The 18,810-nt window shown below is 40.0% G+C and overlaps 2 protein-coding genes across 2 annotated transcripts in view; one reads left to right on the top strand and one right to left on the bottom strand.

The window, feature by feature from the left end:
- The first annotated feature begins 540 nt into the window (after positions 1 to 540).
- LOC104472326 (melanotransferrin-like) lies at positions 541 to 13,057 on the top strand. The gene is made up of 17 exons (XM_010087952.1): positions 541 to 619; positions 2,541 to 2,704; positions 3,247 to 3,346; positions 4,397 to 4,573; positions 5,031 to 5,193; positions 5,300 to 5,364; positions 6,012 to 6,169; positions 7,258 to 7,444; positions 7,611 to 7,759; positions 7,983 to 8,073; positions 8,382 to 8,450; positions 8,745 to 8,927; positions 9,215 to 9,371; positions 10,094 to 10,176; positions 11,423 to 11,607; positions 11,987 to 12,173; positions 12,940 to 13,057. The coding sequence occupies exons 1-17, from the start codon at positions 568 to 570 to the stop codon at positions 12,987 to 12,989; spliced, it is 2,220 nt and encodes a 739-aa protein (XP_010086254.1). The 5' UTR covers positions 541 to 567; the 3' UTR covers positions 12,990 to 13,057.
- Positions 13,058 to 17,857: 4,800 nt separating this feature from the next.
- LOC104472320 (protein PRR14L-like) overlaps positions 17,858 to 18,810 on the bottom strand; it is a 15,621-nt gene continuing 14,668 nt past the window's right edge. The window contains exon 9 of the mRNA XM_010087941.1: positions 17,858 to 18,280. Coding sequence (XP_010086243.1) covers positions 18,004 to 18,280 — 277 coding nt within the window. The 3' untranslated portion in view covers positions 17,858 to 18,003. The remainder of the gene's footprint in view (positions 18,281 to 18,810) is intronic.

The raw sequence follows: 18,810 nt of genomic DNA, 5'->3' as shown, positions 1-18,810 counted from the left end.
AATGAAGAGAGTCAAGAAAGTCAACTGTGTCACAGTTCTGTTCTGAATTCTTATGGAGGCACAGCATTACTTTTTGTTTAAAATTACTTGGTAGATAAACCATTATCAGGTGAAAAATTAGGGAAAACAGTACCCTTCAATATTCTGTAGGGAGATACGTTCAGCAGTTTGGACAATTCCCTTAGCTTTAGATACCTTTTTTGTAAGGGAGATGTAAGTCTTGCCTATCTCACAAAGGCATTTTGGTGCCTTTTGAGACAGGAGAAGCACAATATATTTCAAAAGCAGAGGCTTACATTTCTTCCTATGTCTGTTCATAACAAAGCAGAAAATGCATAGATATTTTCCATCTGTGGACAGGAATAGAACACAGTCCCTTTCTCCTTTGCATACAAGAATATACCATCCTCTGTTTTTTTTTTTTTTCCTTAAATCTTGGTTTATGCTTGTTGATGCCTAAAACCCCTTTGTTATCTTTCAGAAGCTTTGGTCATCACTGTGGAATTCCTGGTATGAGAAGGCAGAGCTTCAGGGTAGAGCGAGGATCCTTGCTGAACTGCTGTAATCATGAAGACAGGGATTTTAATTGTCCTAATGATCTTCACTTTGCTGTCTTCAGGTAAGGCTGATGCACTTTTTTTTTTCTGGATGGGTTACCAGGATACAAACTCTAATATATGCTTTGGGTTTGTTTTCTTCTGTGCAAAGAAGTTTCAGCTAGAAATGTGCCTGTGGTTTTAATTTGCCTGGATTTTTCCTGTTTGATCATTGGCAGATGGTGACCCTGTTAGTTTTGAAGCAACTTCATACACTAGTTTCTTAGTAATCCAGTGAAGGTTTGTTTCTTTTGAATAGTTGAGATCTGTGTGCTCATTAATGATGTCAAAATGAATCAATGTATTTCAAGCTGCTCCCCTCTGAAAGCACAATGGGTTCTTTTTGGAATTGTGATGAATTAACATCAAAACAGATGGAGTACTAATGTCTGATGCTATGCTCAAAGAAATAACAACTTCAGTGTTTTAATTGTAAACATTATTTATTCCAGGCAATATTTGTGTTCAACATTAATAGATTGCTAGAGCACCAAATGCTTAAACATCTGGAAATGACAACATTAGCGATGTTGTAGTGTTTTCTATGCGTTCAGTCCCGGTTTTCATTTCTCTCGAGTTACACAACTGCATGCTATTTTTATATATAATCATTTTTTCTCCTTAAATATATACTATCTTCTTGAGGTGTATATGATGATGTAATTCAGCATAGAAGCCATTCAATAGGAAAAACACAAAATAAGTCATAGTACATCCAAGGTGAAACACATAGATAGTACATTGTTTAAAAAACGGAAGAAGGTCCAAGTTGCAGAATTACCATCATAGTATCAAGTAGTCCCAGATCCTCAGCTCCTGGACTGAGAGCTTTGGTTTACTCTATTATAAAGTAACATTTAATTGTTAATTTCTTCCAACTTAAAAGTCTCATACTTCTCCTCTGGTCTAAGGTTTTCTGACCCTGGAGTTCTGATGTGGGTCTCTTTATTTAAAATCAAGTAGTCTGTATCTGGAAAGAAAATGGGAAGGAAATACTATTCTGATAAAGCATGTAGCTCAGTGCTGTGAGACACCTGGGACCTGGAACACCAGTTATTGTCTGTTTAAAAAACAATAATCTGCTCTCTAAAGACTAAATTCAACAAAGCTAGAGCAACTTGATCCCCTGTCAACATCCTCCCTCCATATTTCTTGTTTTTTCACAGGCTTAGTTCTGAATCTTTAGAACTTAGTAACAGAATTATTAAGATTGATGTGGACAAATTATGCATGGGAATATGCGTGTGTGTGTGATAGCACCAGAGGAAACAGCAGAGCAAAGGTTAAAAGAATGGCCTGTATTGATAACCAAGGACACAACTGACAGCAGTAAAACTGATAAACCCCAGGGAATGCATTGTTTACATCAAGATTAGAGGGTCTGTGCTCTGGTAAGGTCACATCACAGTTGACCTGTTAGGAGAAAGACTGCAGTCTGATAACAGGAAGATGGTAGCAAGGTTACCCTACACTGTAAGTGCCATTCCTCTTCTTGCTATCCCAGCAGAAAAACACACCATAGCCATAAAGATATCCTTGCATTTGTTTCCTCATCTTGGGTGGCAAACTTGCCTAAAATTAATGGATGATGAAGCAAGGAAGCTTCTGAGGCAAAAGATTACATCATAATAATTGTTGATTCTTGAAAAATCTACCTAAAAACTAGTTTGTTGCTGCCTGTCAAGAGGAAACAAAGAGACATAGTAAAGATTCAATAGCAAACATTCATTGTCTCCCATGTTGGGCAAAAGTGATCTTGGTCAGACTGCTTGGGGATATTTCTTGAGTGCCTGTAAATATGTGGATATGTGAGTGTGGGTGAGCAAAATGAACTTACTTGTGAAGTTAAATAAAGTAAAATGACCTCCCTCTTCCATAAGGTCTTAACCTGAGTTTTTTTTTCACTAAATCCTATGAATCTTGACTTCTTTTTTGATCCTACAGGGAAGAAATTCCGATGGTGCACCCTTTCTGACCTAGAACAGAGAAAGTGTGCTGAATTGTCCAAAGCACTTATGGCTGTGCTGCCCACTGCTACTGCCAATTCGTTTGCTAGGATTTCTTGCATCAGAGCCCACAATACATATGACTGCATTGATAAAATCAGGGTGAGTTCACAGGGGTTTTTAAAGATGATTTTGAGTCCAAATTGTCTTTTGAAGAAGTAATCAGTAAACAGAATCCATGGGAGAATAAAATCATACTGAAATGATGGTAGTGCATATATGACAAAGTGCATAGAAGCTTGACAGGCAAGAAGTAAAACCCACGAGCATTCTGCTATTTTACCCCAGCTAATGTCCTTGCAGTCTCCAGGAAATAAGCAATAAGCTGCTTGGAAATAAATGGACAAAACCAAACGACTAAATTAAAACTTGCTCAGAGCATTCCCTTTGCTTGTGGGTTTTGATCCTACTCTGACTATAATGAATATTTTCTCTTCCCTTTCTTCCCTGTTTCCCTATTGAGGTAACTCAGCATTCATTGCTAACATTTCATCATGTTTAGTAGCAGGGATTCAATTAAAAACGAAGCAAATACTGGTAAAACTCACTGGATACTACTTTCAGGCAGAAACTGCTCTTCAAGCTGCTCTGTTTGTTTCTCTGTAAACACACTTTTTTTGAGGGTTTTGCTGGGTTTTTTTAAGGCGAATAAAGCAGACGCTGCCTCCTTGGATGCTGGAGATGTTTACTCTGCTGTAAAGCTGTATGGTTTGACAGTGGTGGCAAAGGAGATCTATGATCAAGGTAGGTTCATAAAGCAAAAGAATAAGCTGTGCTTCTGATTCGGCTAATAAATTGCTGTGCAGTGAAAGGCAAAGCTCAAGAATTCTTGAAAAAAAAATCTACGTTTCCATTAACTTTATAGGAGTGTGGATGTGACTAACAACTGTTTGTACAATACTTTGTGCTGACGAATAAACACCAGTGGTGGTTTGTATCTGCTAGACTTCCTGCCTGTGGTACTGTCGCTGTGACAAATTGTCTGTATCTACCCCTGCCCACAGCACTAGTGTGCTGGAGTTCTACATCTTGTGGGCAATAAGAAGAATTTTATTCCATGTGTGTCAATTCTTATACCATGCTCTTTGCTAGTGTAACTGAACATTTACTATTGGTTCTTTAAGAGATTAGCTTCTCTTGTGAATTGTCTCCTTCTCATCCTAAAGAGACAAGAGTATAAGGTGCAAAAACTTGTTATCATAAGACTACTATTCATTCCTGGCAGACCTGAACAGTCTGTGCAATGAATGATTTATAAGGCAAGAATACATAAATCTGAGCCAAAATAAAGCATAGAGTAGAAAATACTTGTGGGACATGAATCTGAGAAGGAAGCCAAATTAGCAGATGGATGTAGGAAGAGACTAATAAGGGGACAGTATGAGAAGAGAAGTGAATTTTCTTTTGACTGAAGAACCACAAAATCATAGTGGAATTGATATGTTTCAGGTGGTCAGTATGGTCTGAGGATAAGACGTAGGAGGTCTTTCCATTACCATACCTAAACCGTGTGATACAAATGTTTAAAATTCTTGAGAAGTGATTGTATTGGATGATGGGGCTGGATGATCTTGTAAGCATTTTCCACCACATTTTTACGTTCTTGCTTTGCACCTCACTTGCATCACTCAGTTTGACAAGGTGCCACGTAGCCAGTAGACGGTAAAGTTCCTGGCATGACTACCTGTGTTTCATATCTAAGATTTTTTTTTCCTTAGTTGAACTCCTGTACACAGATGGAAGCTGAAGAAATGGGATTTAGTTATTTCTGTTCCATATATTGTCCTATTGCAGGAAATTGTGTGTTTGCCGTGGCCATTGCCAAACGAGGAACTATGGATATCCAGAGGCTCCGAGGTGCACGCAGCTGCCATAATGGAGCCAGATGGACATCAGGCTGGAATATTCCACTTGGCTTTCTCCTTGCAAGAAATGATCTTTCCTGGGATGAGGCGCAACCTCTGAGCCAAGGTGGGTGATAGGAGCCATAGGGCTGTGTCTCTGCCCCAGCAAAAGTGAGTGAAACACAAGCAGATGTAGAATGAACTGAGCTACGTGGAAACCAAAGGGCTTTCTGGATGAGATATCCTCTTGGAGTGTTGTTGATACTGGCTCTTAGCTCTCTTCAGAACTTTTCTAGTGATCTCAAAGCAGTAGAACTGTTACAAAAACAGGAAATCTTTGTGTTCTGTATGCAGCAGGGAACAAATCTTTGCAATATCTAACAACCGCGCAGATGGTTTTAAACATGCAGAATTTGATCACTCTTTTTCCAGAAAATGTTTCATATTTGAAGTTTAGACAATGAAGCTGCATTTGCTGATTTATTTATTTATTTGAGCACCATAATCCTAGTTATGTCCATATGTTTAGCCCCTTTTCCTTCCATTCTTTCACATTTGACTTCCCCCCCCACCCCCATCTGCAGTAATCAGTGAATATTTCAATGCAAGTTGCATCCCTGGGGTTGGTGTTGCTGCTCCTCGACTGTGCGCTCTCTGCCAAGGACAAAAATCCTACGTCAGAGACAAGAACCACTTCTGTGAGACAAGCAGTAACGAACCCTTCTATGACTCTGAGGGAGCCTTCAGGTGAGCTCTGTGACACTGGGACTGAATTTACTTTCAGGGAAAAATAATTTGTGAGGGAAGAAAAGCCAGGTGACATGTTAATAGGATGGCATTTATCTTCCTGCAGGTGCTTGAAGAATGGAGTGGCAGATGTTGCCTTTTTAGATCATCTTACAATTATGAGTGCCACAGGTAATTCTGAAAACTCAGATTCCTTTTCACCTCTGGCTGTGCTCTTTCCTGCACAGGAGTTTGGGGGATGTGCCTATATTTTTTTGTTTCCAGGGAAGATTCAATCCCTACAAGCAGTTCAGTGGTATTTCTTGCCTCTCTCACAAGCTGGAAGGAAACAGAAAAAGAAGGAATAAGTGAGCAGTAAGTGCTTGCAGGAGATTCTTGGAATGGCAACAGGCAGGTGTTTTTATGCAGATGATTTCTTTAGCCTAAAGTCTGTGATGCAGATGCCAGTATTTGCATTGCCTGAGCTATAAGATTGCTTTTAAAATTCAGTGTATTGAGCTCTTAGAGTGTGCAGTTCCCATGTACTTGTTTTGTATTTTTACACTTAGTCGAGCCCTGTATTGATGTATTTGAAGGTGGTTAGCAGCAGTATTAGCAGGGGTACAGCTCAAAGAGCATTTTGGAGTACCTCTGTCTGAAGCTCCTTTCTTCGTTAGGAGAAGGGCATATCAAAGACAGCTTTACCAAGTGTGCTTGGTACACTGCTGCTTGCATAACCTTTGAGCAACCTCCTCTGAAAAATGTTTTACCTTCCCTCTCTGTGCCTGCTGCCAAGTCACGTCTCACTTCATAGATTCATGAATGTCCTCTTGTTTCAGAGCCAGAACAACAGGAATATGAACTCTTATGTCCTGATGGGACTACAGCTGAGCTGACTGAATACCGCACCTGTAACTTGGGCAAGGGGCCTGGCCGAGGCATCATCACCCGCCACAACTTCCAGAAGATCACCAACAAATTTCTTACCATGATCCAAGTGAGTGGATATTATAAGCTGTGTATCTCCAGACACAGGCTTTTCTTCCATCTTTGTGTGAAGATTTACCACCCAGTTTGCCTTCTTTCTTGAGAAATTTATAGTTAGTGTGAAAAAGGACTGAAAATCAATTTTTCTGGGGAAGGATTGACTTCTGGAAGAAGGTTTTACTTCTGTCTGAAGTGTTCTTCTGTAGAAGGCTAGGAATAAATAAGTAAGAAAAGGGGAAGATGCCATAACACCCGAACTGGAAAATGGTTAATGGTGTTCATCCTGCCCTGGAACTTACGTGAAGACTTATGTAGCTGAGGAAGACACATCGGTTCAGGCAGGGTTCACCTTTGTTCCTCTCTTTTTGTCAACTTCTAAATAGTTTCTGTTACCTTGACATCCAGGAGTCTATCTGAAGCTGAACCTGAAATTAATATTTAAATGCAGATTTAAAGAATTTATGAAGCCATCCAGCCCTTAAAATAGCAGACAGTGAATAATTCAACCCAGTGGACTGGGTTGTGCTGTCCTGTGGACTCTAGCAGATAACAGTTGTACAAAATCTCTTCTTTATTGAGAGATCTTCATATGCCTTTGTCAGTACAATTATTAACACATATCTTGGTTGTGTTCCCTCACACGTAGCAATGGCTATGCAGCAGTGTTCCTAGAACACTTCTCAATGTTTTTTTCTCTTCCAGTACCATCAGGCTGGACAGAGATACTTTGCACGTGGTGCTTCCCCATCACAAAGCACAAAATATCTTGCACCACTTTACTGCACTGATCTTTATTACAAACATTTCTCACTCAGCTATACTCCCTCAGTCGCCTTTTGAAGGTAGGAGACATTGAGCACAGCCCAGTAAATGGGAATAACTATGATGGGAAAAAAATTGTCAAAAAAGTGAATCATATAATGCTTTTAGGACTGGAAACATCCACTCACTGTAGTACCTGTGAGCTTTGTCCCAGTGTGATGGAACCCTGAGTGCTGTGTTACTAAGCATTGATATGAAGGGGGGGGAGGATGAGGCTGCCTGTTACTGGAAGGATGAGCAGATTTGTTGCAAATAAATGTGTTATTCTTGTCTTAGCGCCTCTTTGGGCGAAAAGGAAAGGAAAGAACCAGGTTTGAACTCTTCGCTTCAGCACCCTTTGGGGGAAAGAACCTGCTGTTTCGGGATGCCACTCAGCACCTGCAGCTTCTTGAGGAACAGCTAGAGATTGCCTATGTCCTTGGTCTGGATTATGTAGCTCTCCTTAAGGGACTTGGCCATGAAGGTGAGAAGCCTTCCGCAGGACTGTAGCTAAGAAAAAGGAAAAAAAGTTGTTTCCATGTTATTCCTCCCTGACAGGCACAAGTGCATAGACCTAAACGTCCCCTTAGCAAAGCACAAATTGGTGCGTAGGTGGTATGATCTCACTGTGCTCCTTTGTTCTAATACAGGGAGCTCTTTGGACAACAGTGTTGTGCGCTGGTGCTGCATCAGTGATGCTGAGCTTCGCAAATGTGAGGAGTGGGCACTGAGCATCGAATCTGACCCATTAGTCTGTGTCCAAGCAACTTCCATGACCAAATGCATTGAAATGATCAAGGTAGGAGGCTCCCTCTGGTCAGAGTATGTGATAAGACTGCACAGGGTGTGTATGTCCTTCTCTGAGCTGAACAAGAGGAAAGAGAGCTTGTACACTAGAGGAACCAGTGGGAATGGGAGGGAATTTATGCAGGGGAATTTCCAGACAGTGGGGAAGTACAGCTTCTTGGTTACACAATTCATGCAAACCCTCTTTTTGTTATTTTCTGTAATGCTGTTGGCAGAGTAGTGAGGCTGATGCAGTCACCCTGGATGCAACACATGTCTACATTGCAGGGAGGTGTGGATTGGTGCCTGTAGCTACAGAATGTTACGGTAAGTTCTTGTGTGACCTTAGCATAAAGGAGGAAATCAAAAAAGTAGCATTAAAAATATAGTTAAATTTCCACAGTTTGTGATGTTTTTTGATGGAAGCAAGAATCAGTATCTGTGTCCAAATATTCTTCCCAGCCCTTTCACTAACTGGCTCTAGCATTTGGTCTGGCTGTTTATTATAACTCTCCTGTAAAAGGGACAGAGATGCTGACATGGCTCAAGAGGATTGCAAGGTTTTTGATGGGGCTGCTGACGTAACAGGAATGACAGCAGTCACAAGATCCTTAATGGTTGTCTCTCCTCTCCAGGGGGAGATTGTGCCCTGGCTGCTACGAGCACGGAGGAGACAGGGAGACTGATTCATCTTAAGCACAAAGGTAAGGACAACTTTGAGAAGGCAAAAAGTTTAGATTTTCCTGAGACTGCCTCTAGGATTTATGTAGGAATGTATTTGCATGTTGGTTTGGGAAAGAAATTGCTGTGTGTGTTCAGTAGGAGCTTTACAGATGATGCTGGGCAGCCAGGACAAGAGCTTTGTGGCTAAGCAAAGAATGCAGATCCTCTACTGTAACTGAAGATATCGTGACATATGAGGGAGGGAAGAGGGGGGCTGTACCTGCCTGGAATACTTAGTTGCCTTGGTATAACAGGTTGTTGTCCTTGTTTTACAGCTTTGCCACCAGTCTATGCTGTTGCCCTAGCTAAGAAAAGCACCAAACAGATTAACATCCGTAACCTTAGGGGAAGGCGATCTTGCCACAGTCACCTGTATAGTCCTGGCGGATGGTTACTGCTTTCCAGATATGCAGTGGGAGCTCTGGAGAATGGTACCGAGAACTGTGACATTGTCTCTGGTAAGGGCTGCTCTGGGTTACCTGTTGACTAGACCACGGAAATCTGAAGCCCCAAATTTGGGAGAAAAATGGAGATGGAGCCATGAGGATTTGACCAGCAAGTGATGATGACAGTCTCAGAGGGTGTTGAAGCAGCTCTTCCTCCTATCTGACCATGTGTGAATCTTCACACTGTTTAGCCCTCTTTTTGATAGCTATTAAGATAGAATTCCATTCCTGTCCTTTCACATGCATGAAGAGACTTTAAAATACCTTGCCCTAATCTCACCTCCGTTTTCTCTCCTCAGTTTATCAGAACTACTTTTGGAAGGGCTGCATGCCAGGAGCAGATGGAAACCTGTGCAAGGTGTGCATTGGAGACAGTGAGGTGGAAGGGGCTCGAGTGTCCAGCAGATGTGCTGCAAGTCACAACGAACGTTACTACGGCAATATGGGAGCACTCAGGTAAGCTTTTGTCAGAGTCAGAAGTGAAGAGCAATAGCCAGAATTGGCTTATTGTTTTGCTGGTGGTTTTCTTTGGAGTTTGGTTTTTGTTTTGTTTTGTTAAGGAACTGGCTGTATAAACTTTTGCTAGCCTGTATTTTGTTTTGGCTGCAGTTGCTATGGGATATTAATCTGACTGATGATTTAAAACAGTCATTAAACCATTTCCAGAGCACAGCAATGCTCCCAAACATGCAAGTCTTAGAGCATTGGTACTGAAACATTAAAGAGAAGGATGCAAGATAGTTAGAAGTCAGAGAGGAGAGGTGATGTGGTAAGAAGCAGTGTAAAGTACAGGAGGTAATTAAGCAGACGAGATATTGAAAAGATAGTTGAAGCAGAGGCAGAGAAGAGTATTAAAGGTGAAAGCACTCTTATAAAAGATACATAATGCATTTAGTTGAATTACATTCTCTGTCCTGGCTAGGCACGGGTGAGCCTGCATGGACACTGTGCCACAACTTTGACTTCGGAGCTGCTTTAAAGGATGAAAGGGATTGTCTTACCAAATATGTATCCACCAAGATCTATACTGACATCACAAACTTGTTCCATATAATTGCGAACTAATTACAGATGAGGAGGATGCTTCCAGCTACTCCTGTTTTAGCTTCAGATGACTGTCTGTCAGTCATCATGTAGTGGCTGTCTCTGATATGTTCTTGGTTTTTTTCCTGCACTAGGTGCCTAGTTGGCAATCCCAGTGGAAGAAGCTTTGGAGATGTGGCTTTCCTGGAACACTCTAACCTACTCCAGAACATACAGGGTGAGATGCAGATATTCTGTTTTCCTTTGAAAATGTTCATTAGTGTCAGTTACTTCCCACACATCAACTATCACTCACGAGGATCAGCTTTTACACATTTAACCTAGGTCCAGGAAGTTGTATTTGTGACTGGAAAATTGCAAGAACCTTTCTGCATGCGGGTGTTCCAGTAAAGCTCAAAATTCAGATGTTGTTCAGTTTTAGAGAGGAAAGAGGAAGAATCACTGAGTGCAAAGATCAAGGTGTGTGTTTGGGAAGTAATCATCGTTGGAGACTGCACTAATTTTTTGAAAGCTCAAAGCTTTAAAAAGCAAGTGACTTTTCCCACCAAATCTTCTCCCATAGGCAGCCATAGTGCATGAACATGTTTTTAATCAGGGTTTCAAGAATGAAAATGGCAGATAAGGCAATGCTGTTGGCTGTGTGTGCTGGGAGATGCTATGTGGCTTCATCATGGCACGGCAACTTCCTTACATTGTTTCACACCCACTTAAAGAATAAACAGTACAAATAGCTTAATAGGTAAAAATACCGCAAATTATTTTGCCTTTCACAGTTTCTAAAACAACATTGTTACTACACTGTGAAATGTTTAATTTCCTCTGGGAAATACTGATCTTTGCAACAACCTATCAATTGGATTTTGTTGATGAACATGGTTTTTGGTTACAGAAGCTTAGATCCCCTCAATCTCTTAAATGATGTCTAGTGCTCTAACAGCCAAAATATTCTCCCTTTTCATAGAGTTGAAGAGAAAAGGAGCCTCCATTTTGTTCAGCCTGAAAAAGCACACTGAAATGCTATTTCAGGCAATTTCAGTAACAGAAGAGACTTTTCTAAGAAAGGAACTTCTCTAAAATCAAGTGGAGGTATAAGAGCCTGGAAACCCACAGGAATTCATGCAGCAATGAACAGTTTGTTTGGGGAAGCAAGGAATATGCAGTCTGAATTGCTTGGTTTTCAGAAAGTGGTCTGCTTACAGACAAAGATGAGGCATGATAAGCTGTTTGTATGCCTTGATATTACTTTAATTTTCAGTTGATAGGTGCAGCTAAAGTTCAATGACCTGTTTCCTCAGTGAAAACACTACCCTGCTCCTTATGTGTTCCTAATAAAGTACCATGTAGCATGCTGATTTGTTTTGAACGCATTAACTAAACTTCCTTGCAATTTTTATAATTTTGCACGAGATTCACCATCTTTCATATTTTTAAAAGGATTTGCTTTCACTTAATCTTCTTTTCAGATCTAGACAGCTCTGATTGGGCAAAGGGTTATACCCCTCTTGACTTTGAACTCTTGTGTCCGAACGGAAAGCGTGCTGCAGTCACAGAATGGGCAGGCTGCAACCTTGGCCCCATTCCCCCCAGCACAGTCATGACTCGACCAGTCACTGTCACTAAGATCTACGACTTTCTAATGAAATCCCAGGTAAGACCAATAACAGGGAAAAAGTCACCACTTGGTATGTACAGCTGCTGAAAACCCTTTCAAGATCAAAAGCTATATATACAAAATACATAAAGTGCCTTCAGGTCCAATATGAAAGAATGGAGAATGTGCATAGGAGACTGAGAAAATAATTATTTGGATTATCTAAAGGGGCTTTTTGTCACCAGTTGCCATTCTGCAGTGGTAATACTTTTGCTGAAAAATAAGCCACTGCAAAACTGCATGTTTTTGTACAAGTAAGGACAGTGCTAGGTGAAAGTGGAACCTTTTTTCTGCTAGATTGTGCTATAAAACCGAGGGTCACCAGCTTAACCTTGCTATTTGTGATCCAAGCTGTGTAACTCATTTCCTTTTTTAGGAATCTCTGGGAAGCAAACTGGATTCTGAATTCCATCTCTTTCAGTCACGGAAGTACGGTGAAAGAGATCTGCTTTTCAAAGATACTACTCAGTACCTTGTTCACTCAAGTCACATGAGCTATCAGGAAATTCTTGGAGCATCTTTCTTTCAACTGGCAGAATCAGTGTTTAATTGTACACCTGCAGGTAAAGTCAAGTTCTTAATTCTGAGCTAGAGAAAAATGCAAAGGAAGAAGCCTTCTGTGCATAGCCATTGCCCTTTTGTTTAGACTGAAAGGAGAAGTAGGTTCCACACAATCCTGTTAAGCGACAATTTTCCAAGGAGTACTGTGTTTGGAGCTCCTTTAGAGCCTCTTACAACTCCTATCCAAAAGCACTGAAACTGGAGTTCTGCAGCAACAGAATAATCAATGCATTTTAGAGCAAATCTGAGGTTATTGAAATAGGACTGGTTTGCTTCAGCTCTGAAATTTTGGCCTCCAATCCCAAGATCAGTTCTGGGAAAAGGGAACATAATGTTCATTTGGATATGCCAAATGTGGGGAAAAAAGAAGTATGTTTATATTTAATTATTGAGTTAACCTAAAAATAAATTAAATTATTTCCTCTTTAAAAGGAGTGCACTAGAGAACTCAAGATCAAAAAACTTTTTAAACTTAAGGGATGGCTTTTTCATTATTTTCCACTGAAAGCTGTATGAAGTATGCATTTAGCTATCACTGAAACTGTCTATAAGCCAGGGTCAAGCCATTTTGGGATCTGAAAATCTGTATTGAAGTAAATGAAGTTTACACAGTAAGTTAGACTTCTTTGAGCCTAAGTTGTTAAAGAACTGGAATTCAAAAGGGGAATTTTACTTCTGTTCTGCTGTTTTAGTTAATAGTGTCTGAACAATTTGTTCTTTTTAAAGCTGATAGCATCTTTAACTGTATACTTTCTTACTGGTTTGTAGGCATCTTAGACTTCTGCAAACAGGATATCTGTGCATCCTCATCGAACTAAGAGGTAATACAGAGGCTTTGCAAGGCACGTACATCACCATCAATGTTGAAAACAAGGAAAGACACAAGCCCAGCCTATCAGCAAGGAAACAGTCATCTCTAGAAATGTATGCTGAATACTCTTTTTTTTAAGCAGATATTATGTTTATGATAATGTAATACTACTCATATGTCACCCTTTTCTTGTTTGGAGCATGGCATCATGTGGAACTGCACAGGCCAGTCTGCCACAGCACAGAACTAGGATCAGCAACTCTGCACAACTACTGTGGAAAAATCAGCATTTTTATGGAAATGGCAGGGCCAATACCATGGACTAAAATACAGACTGTCATGAGTGGCACAGGTTTGTTGGTAGCAGTTTGCCTTGCTTGTCTTATAAACTGTTTCCATGCAAAATGAAAAGTATCAAGAGACATTTTGGTAGTTGCAGCATTGTGATTTTGGTTGCGGCTAGATAGTCCTTGCTGAATACACATATATGCTATAGGTTGTATATGTAATTGCTATCAGAATCAGTACTCTTTTCTGCTTTTAACTGGGAATAATGTATTTGCTTTAACCAAGGATTTATACTAGTAAATCAAAACATCTTTCTCTCACAAATTAATGTATTTAAGCATGCAGTTCTGCTGGCTATGAGATGCCTTCAGCCTTAAGGTGAAGGAAAGCAATGGATATTCATCCTTGTCAAAAACTCCAGCTATTACAGAGACACTTCTCCATCTCATTTGTCCCATTGTTTGACATTGACTGATCAAACAACAGAGAGAGGATGCAGGTTCAAACTCATCTACCCTTCAGATAAAAAAGGGACAGGTAAATGCTGAATAAAGCAAGTCCCAGTGTGGCAAGAGTAAAATCCTTACATGCTGTGTTGCAGCCAGCAAGCTGTAGCCCTGAGGAAGCAGAGCAGCAGGGTGCTCGTTTAGGTCTCTGACGCTTTCTGTTCCTGTCTTTACTGGAGCTCACATACCACCTGTGGGACCCACGCAACACTGCACTGCAGAGAAGGGAGTTATGAGAACAGAGTGAAGAAATGCATCTGCCAGCTTAGTTTTGCCAAAAGCAGCATGCAGCTGAATAGCAAGAAATTGAAAATCTGGGTTATACACAAAATTTTATGGGTTGGAGGGGCAGGGGAGTTTTATTTCTCGCGTAGACATTACAGGTGCTTGATAGGACTTTTTGATGCTTTGGTTTAAAAGCATCAGTCTGCTGCCTTGCACAGACTGTACTGCATGAACCACTAGCCTGCTTCAGCTTCACATCTCTCAGTTCTGAACCCAGCAGGAACTGCCTGTGCTGTCTGGCTCCTGCTGCTCTGCTTACCTTAAAAGATGGATGCTCTCTCAACACTATGAATAGCAGCTAGGGTCATGCTTAAAATCCCCCAGGTCTGTTTCTGTTCAAGTATGGCCATGGATGAATGAAGACTGGAATTGTTGCTCCATACCTCACCAACAGCCTACCCAGTTCCTTAACAGTGTTAATCTCTTTGGAGACTTGACTTCTTCCCCCCATGTATGCAAGACAGATACATCATGCATATTTATGGATACAAGCCTAAAGAAGACCTTTAAAAAATGGAAACATTCTCAGAAAAATTTATTTCCATAAATTAAAGACAGACACAAAAGAAACAGTAAAATTTTAGATTCACACAATATCAAACAGAAACAAAATGCCAAGAGCATGATGGAGGCTAATGGCACAAGCCTACAAATTCTCATTTAGCTATTTGTTAACTTGATAGCATCATATAGACTTTTAATCCACAGTTACCATCCATATTCTAGAAGAGCACCTGGAACATAATATACCAAAGGCCCACCTCAAATCAAATACAATAAATGAGAACTGCTTGCAGAAAATTGTATCCAGCAAGCATCAGAACTCAGACGTATGCAGCCACAAGGCCAGCCAGACAAATGCTGTAGCACACATTAAGCACCCTTAGCTGCTCCAGTTGTAGCATCATGAAAATAAGATTTTTTTTTTTTTTTTTTTGGAAAGTGATCTTTCTACCTCCCATAATTAGCAAATTTAGCAAAGAGCTGCCCAGCTCTGCAAAACTTACTACTAAGAGACAGGACATGACAAAAGCTTTGCAGTTCTTCTCAAGCTACTCTAGTCATCGTTCTGTGAGCAATACATACAACATCTTTCCATGATGATACAAAATAAGTTCTCACTGGAGTGGGTTCACATTATGAAAAGGCAAGTGTACATATCCTTCAGCTAGGGAAGCATGCAACACTCCAAAAGATGCATCCTCTATACTTTTTTACATCTATTATCTGGGCAGAAGCAGCTCAGAGTGGCCAACAGCTAGCTTTTGCACAGTCATCACTCCCAGTGTACGAGCAGCAGCCACAAGGAACAAGGTTGTTCCACGAGTGCTGTAAACAGGAACAGAGGCGGGAAAGGAAAAAAGAAAAAGTGCACAAGCATGACTGACATCTGTGTGCTGGAGGGGGGGGAAGAGATGCTTTGTCTCAATTAGTTTACATCTCTATCGTCATACAAAACCTAAACCAAAACAGAATAATGCTGTATATTTGGGTTTCCACAAACTACAGTCTGGGACTAGCTAGGCAACTGCAACATCATTTTGTAACTCTTCCAAGTACTGTAAACAAAAGAGAATGGAGTGTTTTATTTGCTCTGCTCTCTCTGCTGTAGCTGTTAAAAAGAAAGCTAAGAAATGTTATTTCAAAGCAATCAGAAACAAGACAGCAGGGAAGCAGACAACCCCCCCCCCCACTGTGCCAAACTGAAAAAAAACCCACAACACAAAGGAAAAACCCAATACATTACACGTTTTGAAGCACATTAGAGGTCTGAACTTTGCCTGGACCCAAGTTGCCTCCCTCCCCACCCATATTGTTTCTTTAAAAGCCCTATTAAGGTTACAGCTCAACTGTGTCACAGCACCAGAAGCCTCCCATAACTAACAGAAGGTGAATAAATGCTGTGTAACAATGCCATTCTATAGCATAAACCCATAAAAATATATATCTCACTCTTGCTACAGCTTCCAGCCAGTCAATAATTGGACTAATAAACCAGTATAGGGAAAGGTTAAAACATTTTTTAAAAGGCAAGTGACGTTTCTTTTTTAGAGATTTCCTTTTATAAAAATAAAGTGGATCAATTAAAATGTTCTTTAGCAGCGCAAATAGGTTAGCCAGACCTTGCTGCTGAAATAGCACATCAATATGTTCGAAGTTTGCCTGCCTTGTTATTCTGCCCTCAAAACCCAAACACCACTACTTTAAGTGTGCACTCCTCTTTTCTTCAGTCTTCCTGATTAACGACAATTAGCCTCCAAAACAAGAATGTAAACTTCTAGGAATCCCGGCACATAAGCTGGGAGCAAAACAAGTCCAGATTACATTTCTTTCAAGATTCAGGCACACACAGTGCAATAATTCTCTTCCATTTCCCTACTTTCAAATCTCTGGAATTCAACAGATTGCTTGTGAATTTTTAGTTTTCTGTTAAGTCAGTAACAGAAGTGGCAGAGCAACAGAAGACAATGATGGTATTTTCAGTCCTGCATTGATTGGGACTTTATTAAAAATACCCACCCACTAGATATTTGCTTATTTTGAAGGTAAATAGAAACTCTATTATATGGTTAGGTAAACAAGAAAGTGCAAGTTTCAAGTGACAAGTGAAGGAAAGAACAGATTAATTAAATTTGAGCATCCCAGCAATGACAGCTTGGCCTGAATAACTTCTATAGGCACTAAAGGACAGAAATTACCTGAACTGCAGCTAGCATTCATTTTGAATTATGCTTCAAGTAAGTTTAACAGAAGTTATCCCAGAAGGGAGCTCTCTTCCTTCAAAAGGTATAGCTGAGAAATTGCCCAGTGCTGCATCAGATAATTACAAATGGCCTTATGTAATGAAAAAAAAAATTCCACATGCTAGGAGGCTCTTTGTACACCACTATCTATTTTGTACAACAGTGCTGTACAGAAAATATCTAATTATGAGCTACATGAATTGTAAATCTAAAATGGTAAAAAAACCCTCAAGATGGAAAAAAATTATTTCTTTGTTGGCATTGAAATCAAGTTGATTTTTTAATGGAATTAAAATAACTTTAAACTGAGCCTGAAAAATTTTGCTGGTGTTCCCTGCATGCAGCAGCTCACCTCAGTTTAATAAAAACCTCTACTTATGTATCCTGCAGCTTAACATCCTCATGGGATAATTACTTTTTCCTCTGGAGAAGAGATTGGCGTCAGCCAAGTAGGTAAAAACTCTACTATTTGGGAAAAATTAGTACTGAGCACATTTTTTTCTTAAAATATTACCTTTTTTTGAGCTTAATCATGTTAAAAGGTGTCCTCATGCAGCAAATAAAGAAATGTATACAAAGTGCAAGTTATTTAAAGTCTAGTTATGTGGGGCTTCTGCTGCCTGAAGCCAGGAAGGGCACAGAAACTCAGAAGGAACCTTCGAAGTAAACAGAAGGAACGAATGATTGAAAGCAAACCCAGACAGCTACTTTTAATTATCAAAAAGTTAGTGGTATACCAAAAATGTGTTTGCTAGAATTCCTCTTTATCAAACACCATATATCTTCTGTCAGGTTGTTCAAAACAGCCATTACAGTAACAACAGCAGACTCAGATGTGCAAATGATCTGGAGTACAGAGTTCTAGCATCACTGAAGGTGCACTGCTTCCTCCTTTACACTCCTACTCTACCCTCAAAAGGTGTTTAAATATAATTAGATATTAGCAGTAATTTCCAGAGGTTGGGGAAGGACTGGTAAATTGTATGTGGCTGTGTTACACTTGAACAGGGACCTAAAAGAATCCCTTCAATAGCATTTAAAAAAAATAAAATAGCACCTTAAAGAGGGCCACAGCCAAAAACTGATCATCAAATATTAGAACTGAGTGGTAGAGTAACGGCTGAAGTCAGTAGATTTCTCCCAACAGGACTAAAACACTAAAGGAGCTGATTGGACCATTTTCAGCTAAATGGCTCCCTCAGATGCTAGAGGCCTGCTCCTGCTCAGCCTCCTTTGCAAAAAAGGCTTCAAGGTCCATTAGCTTCTGACTCAGAAGAACATCTAACTCTTCACTCTGTAGTGCAGCTTTTTTTGCTCGGGTGAAACTACCCACTATTTTGATTTTTCCTCGTGTCTTTCTTTTCCGGGGAAGAGTAAAGTCCTGAAACTCTAGAATCCGCTTTCTCTTCTGCTGGCTGACAGAGATGAAGTGTCCATTTTTCTCCTTGGGCTCTTCAAAGATTGTTTCCCAGCTCCTGGTAAAAGCAAAGGACAGAACTCATGAATACTCAAGAAGCAATTAACCACCTTACAAGGACAGGGAGGCTGGTGGGTTTAATAACCCAAGTAAATACACTTCTAGCTCTCACATTTTTACAGTCCCTCCACACCTCTTGTAACATATCATTATCTACAGCTTACACCTCCTACAACTGCACAGTACTGCTAGCCAAATAATTAAAGGTGCACAAACATTTGGGTTTAATGTCTTTCTACTCATATTTCAATTAAAAAACACAGAATCTTGATTTTATAGAATAAATAGATTTGAACATTAAAAAATGAAGCAGTCTTGATAATCATGCTATACCCGATGACAGGCAGTTACTTTTAGTATTTTAAAGAATGTTTAGTTGCCTTTGAATTTTGCAAAAGTAAGCACTGTACTTGGATGGAGGCTGGAATGAATGAGTACATGAAAAAAATATACAAATGCATATTTAAACAGCTGCAAATTCTATTTCACTGCTTCCCATCAAAATAGTAAAAAATACTATTTTTGAAT

Source organism: Pterocles gutturalis, unplaced genomic scaffold (genome assembly GCF_000699245.1).
Source record: "Pterocles gutturalis isolate BGI_N339 unplaced genomic scaffold, ASM69924v1 scaffold16606, whole genome shotgun sequence".
Taxonomy (NCBI): domain Eukaryota; kingdom Metazoa; phylum Chordata; class Aves; order Pterocliformes; family Pteroclidae; genus Pterocles; species Pterocles gutturalis.
Note: the sequence above shows the minus strand (reverse complement) of the source record. Positions and strands in the feature narration are given on the sequence as shown.

What these genes read in the sequence shown, in the direction of transcription:
- LOC104472326 (XM_010087952.1), top strand. Translation starts at nt 568, where the DNA reads ATGAAGACAGGGATTTTAATTGTCCTAATGATCTTCACTTTGCTGTCT. An exon ending in GGCGCAACCTCTGAGCCAAG is followed by an intron (nt 4,574 to 5,030) that starts GTGGGTGATAGG and finishes CCCCATCTGCAG; the next exon opens with TAATCAGTGAATATTTCAAT. An exon ending in ACTTTCTAATGAAATCCCAG is followed by an intron (nt 11,608 to 11,986) that starts GTAAGACCAATA and finishes TTCCTTTTTTAG; the next exon opens with GAATCTCTGGGAAGCAAACT.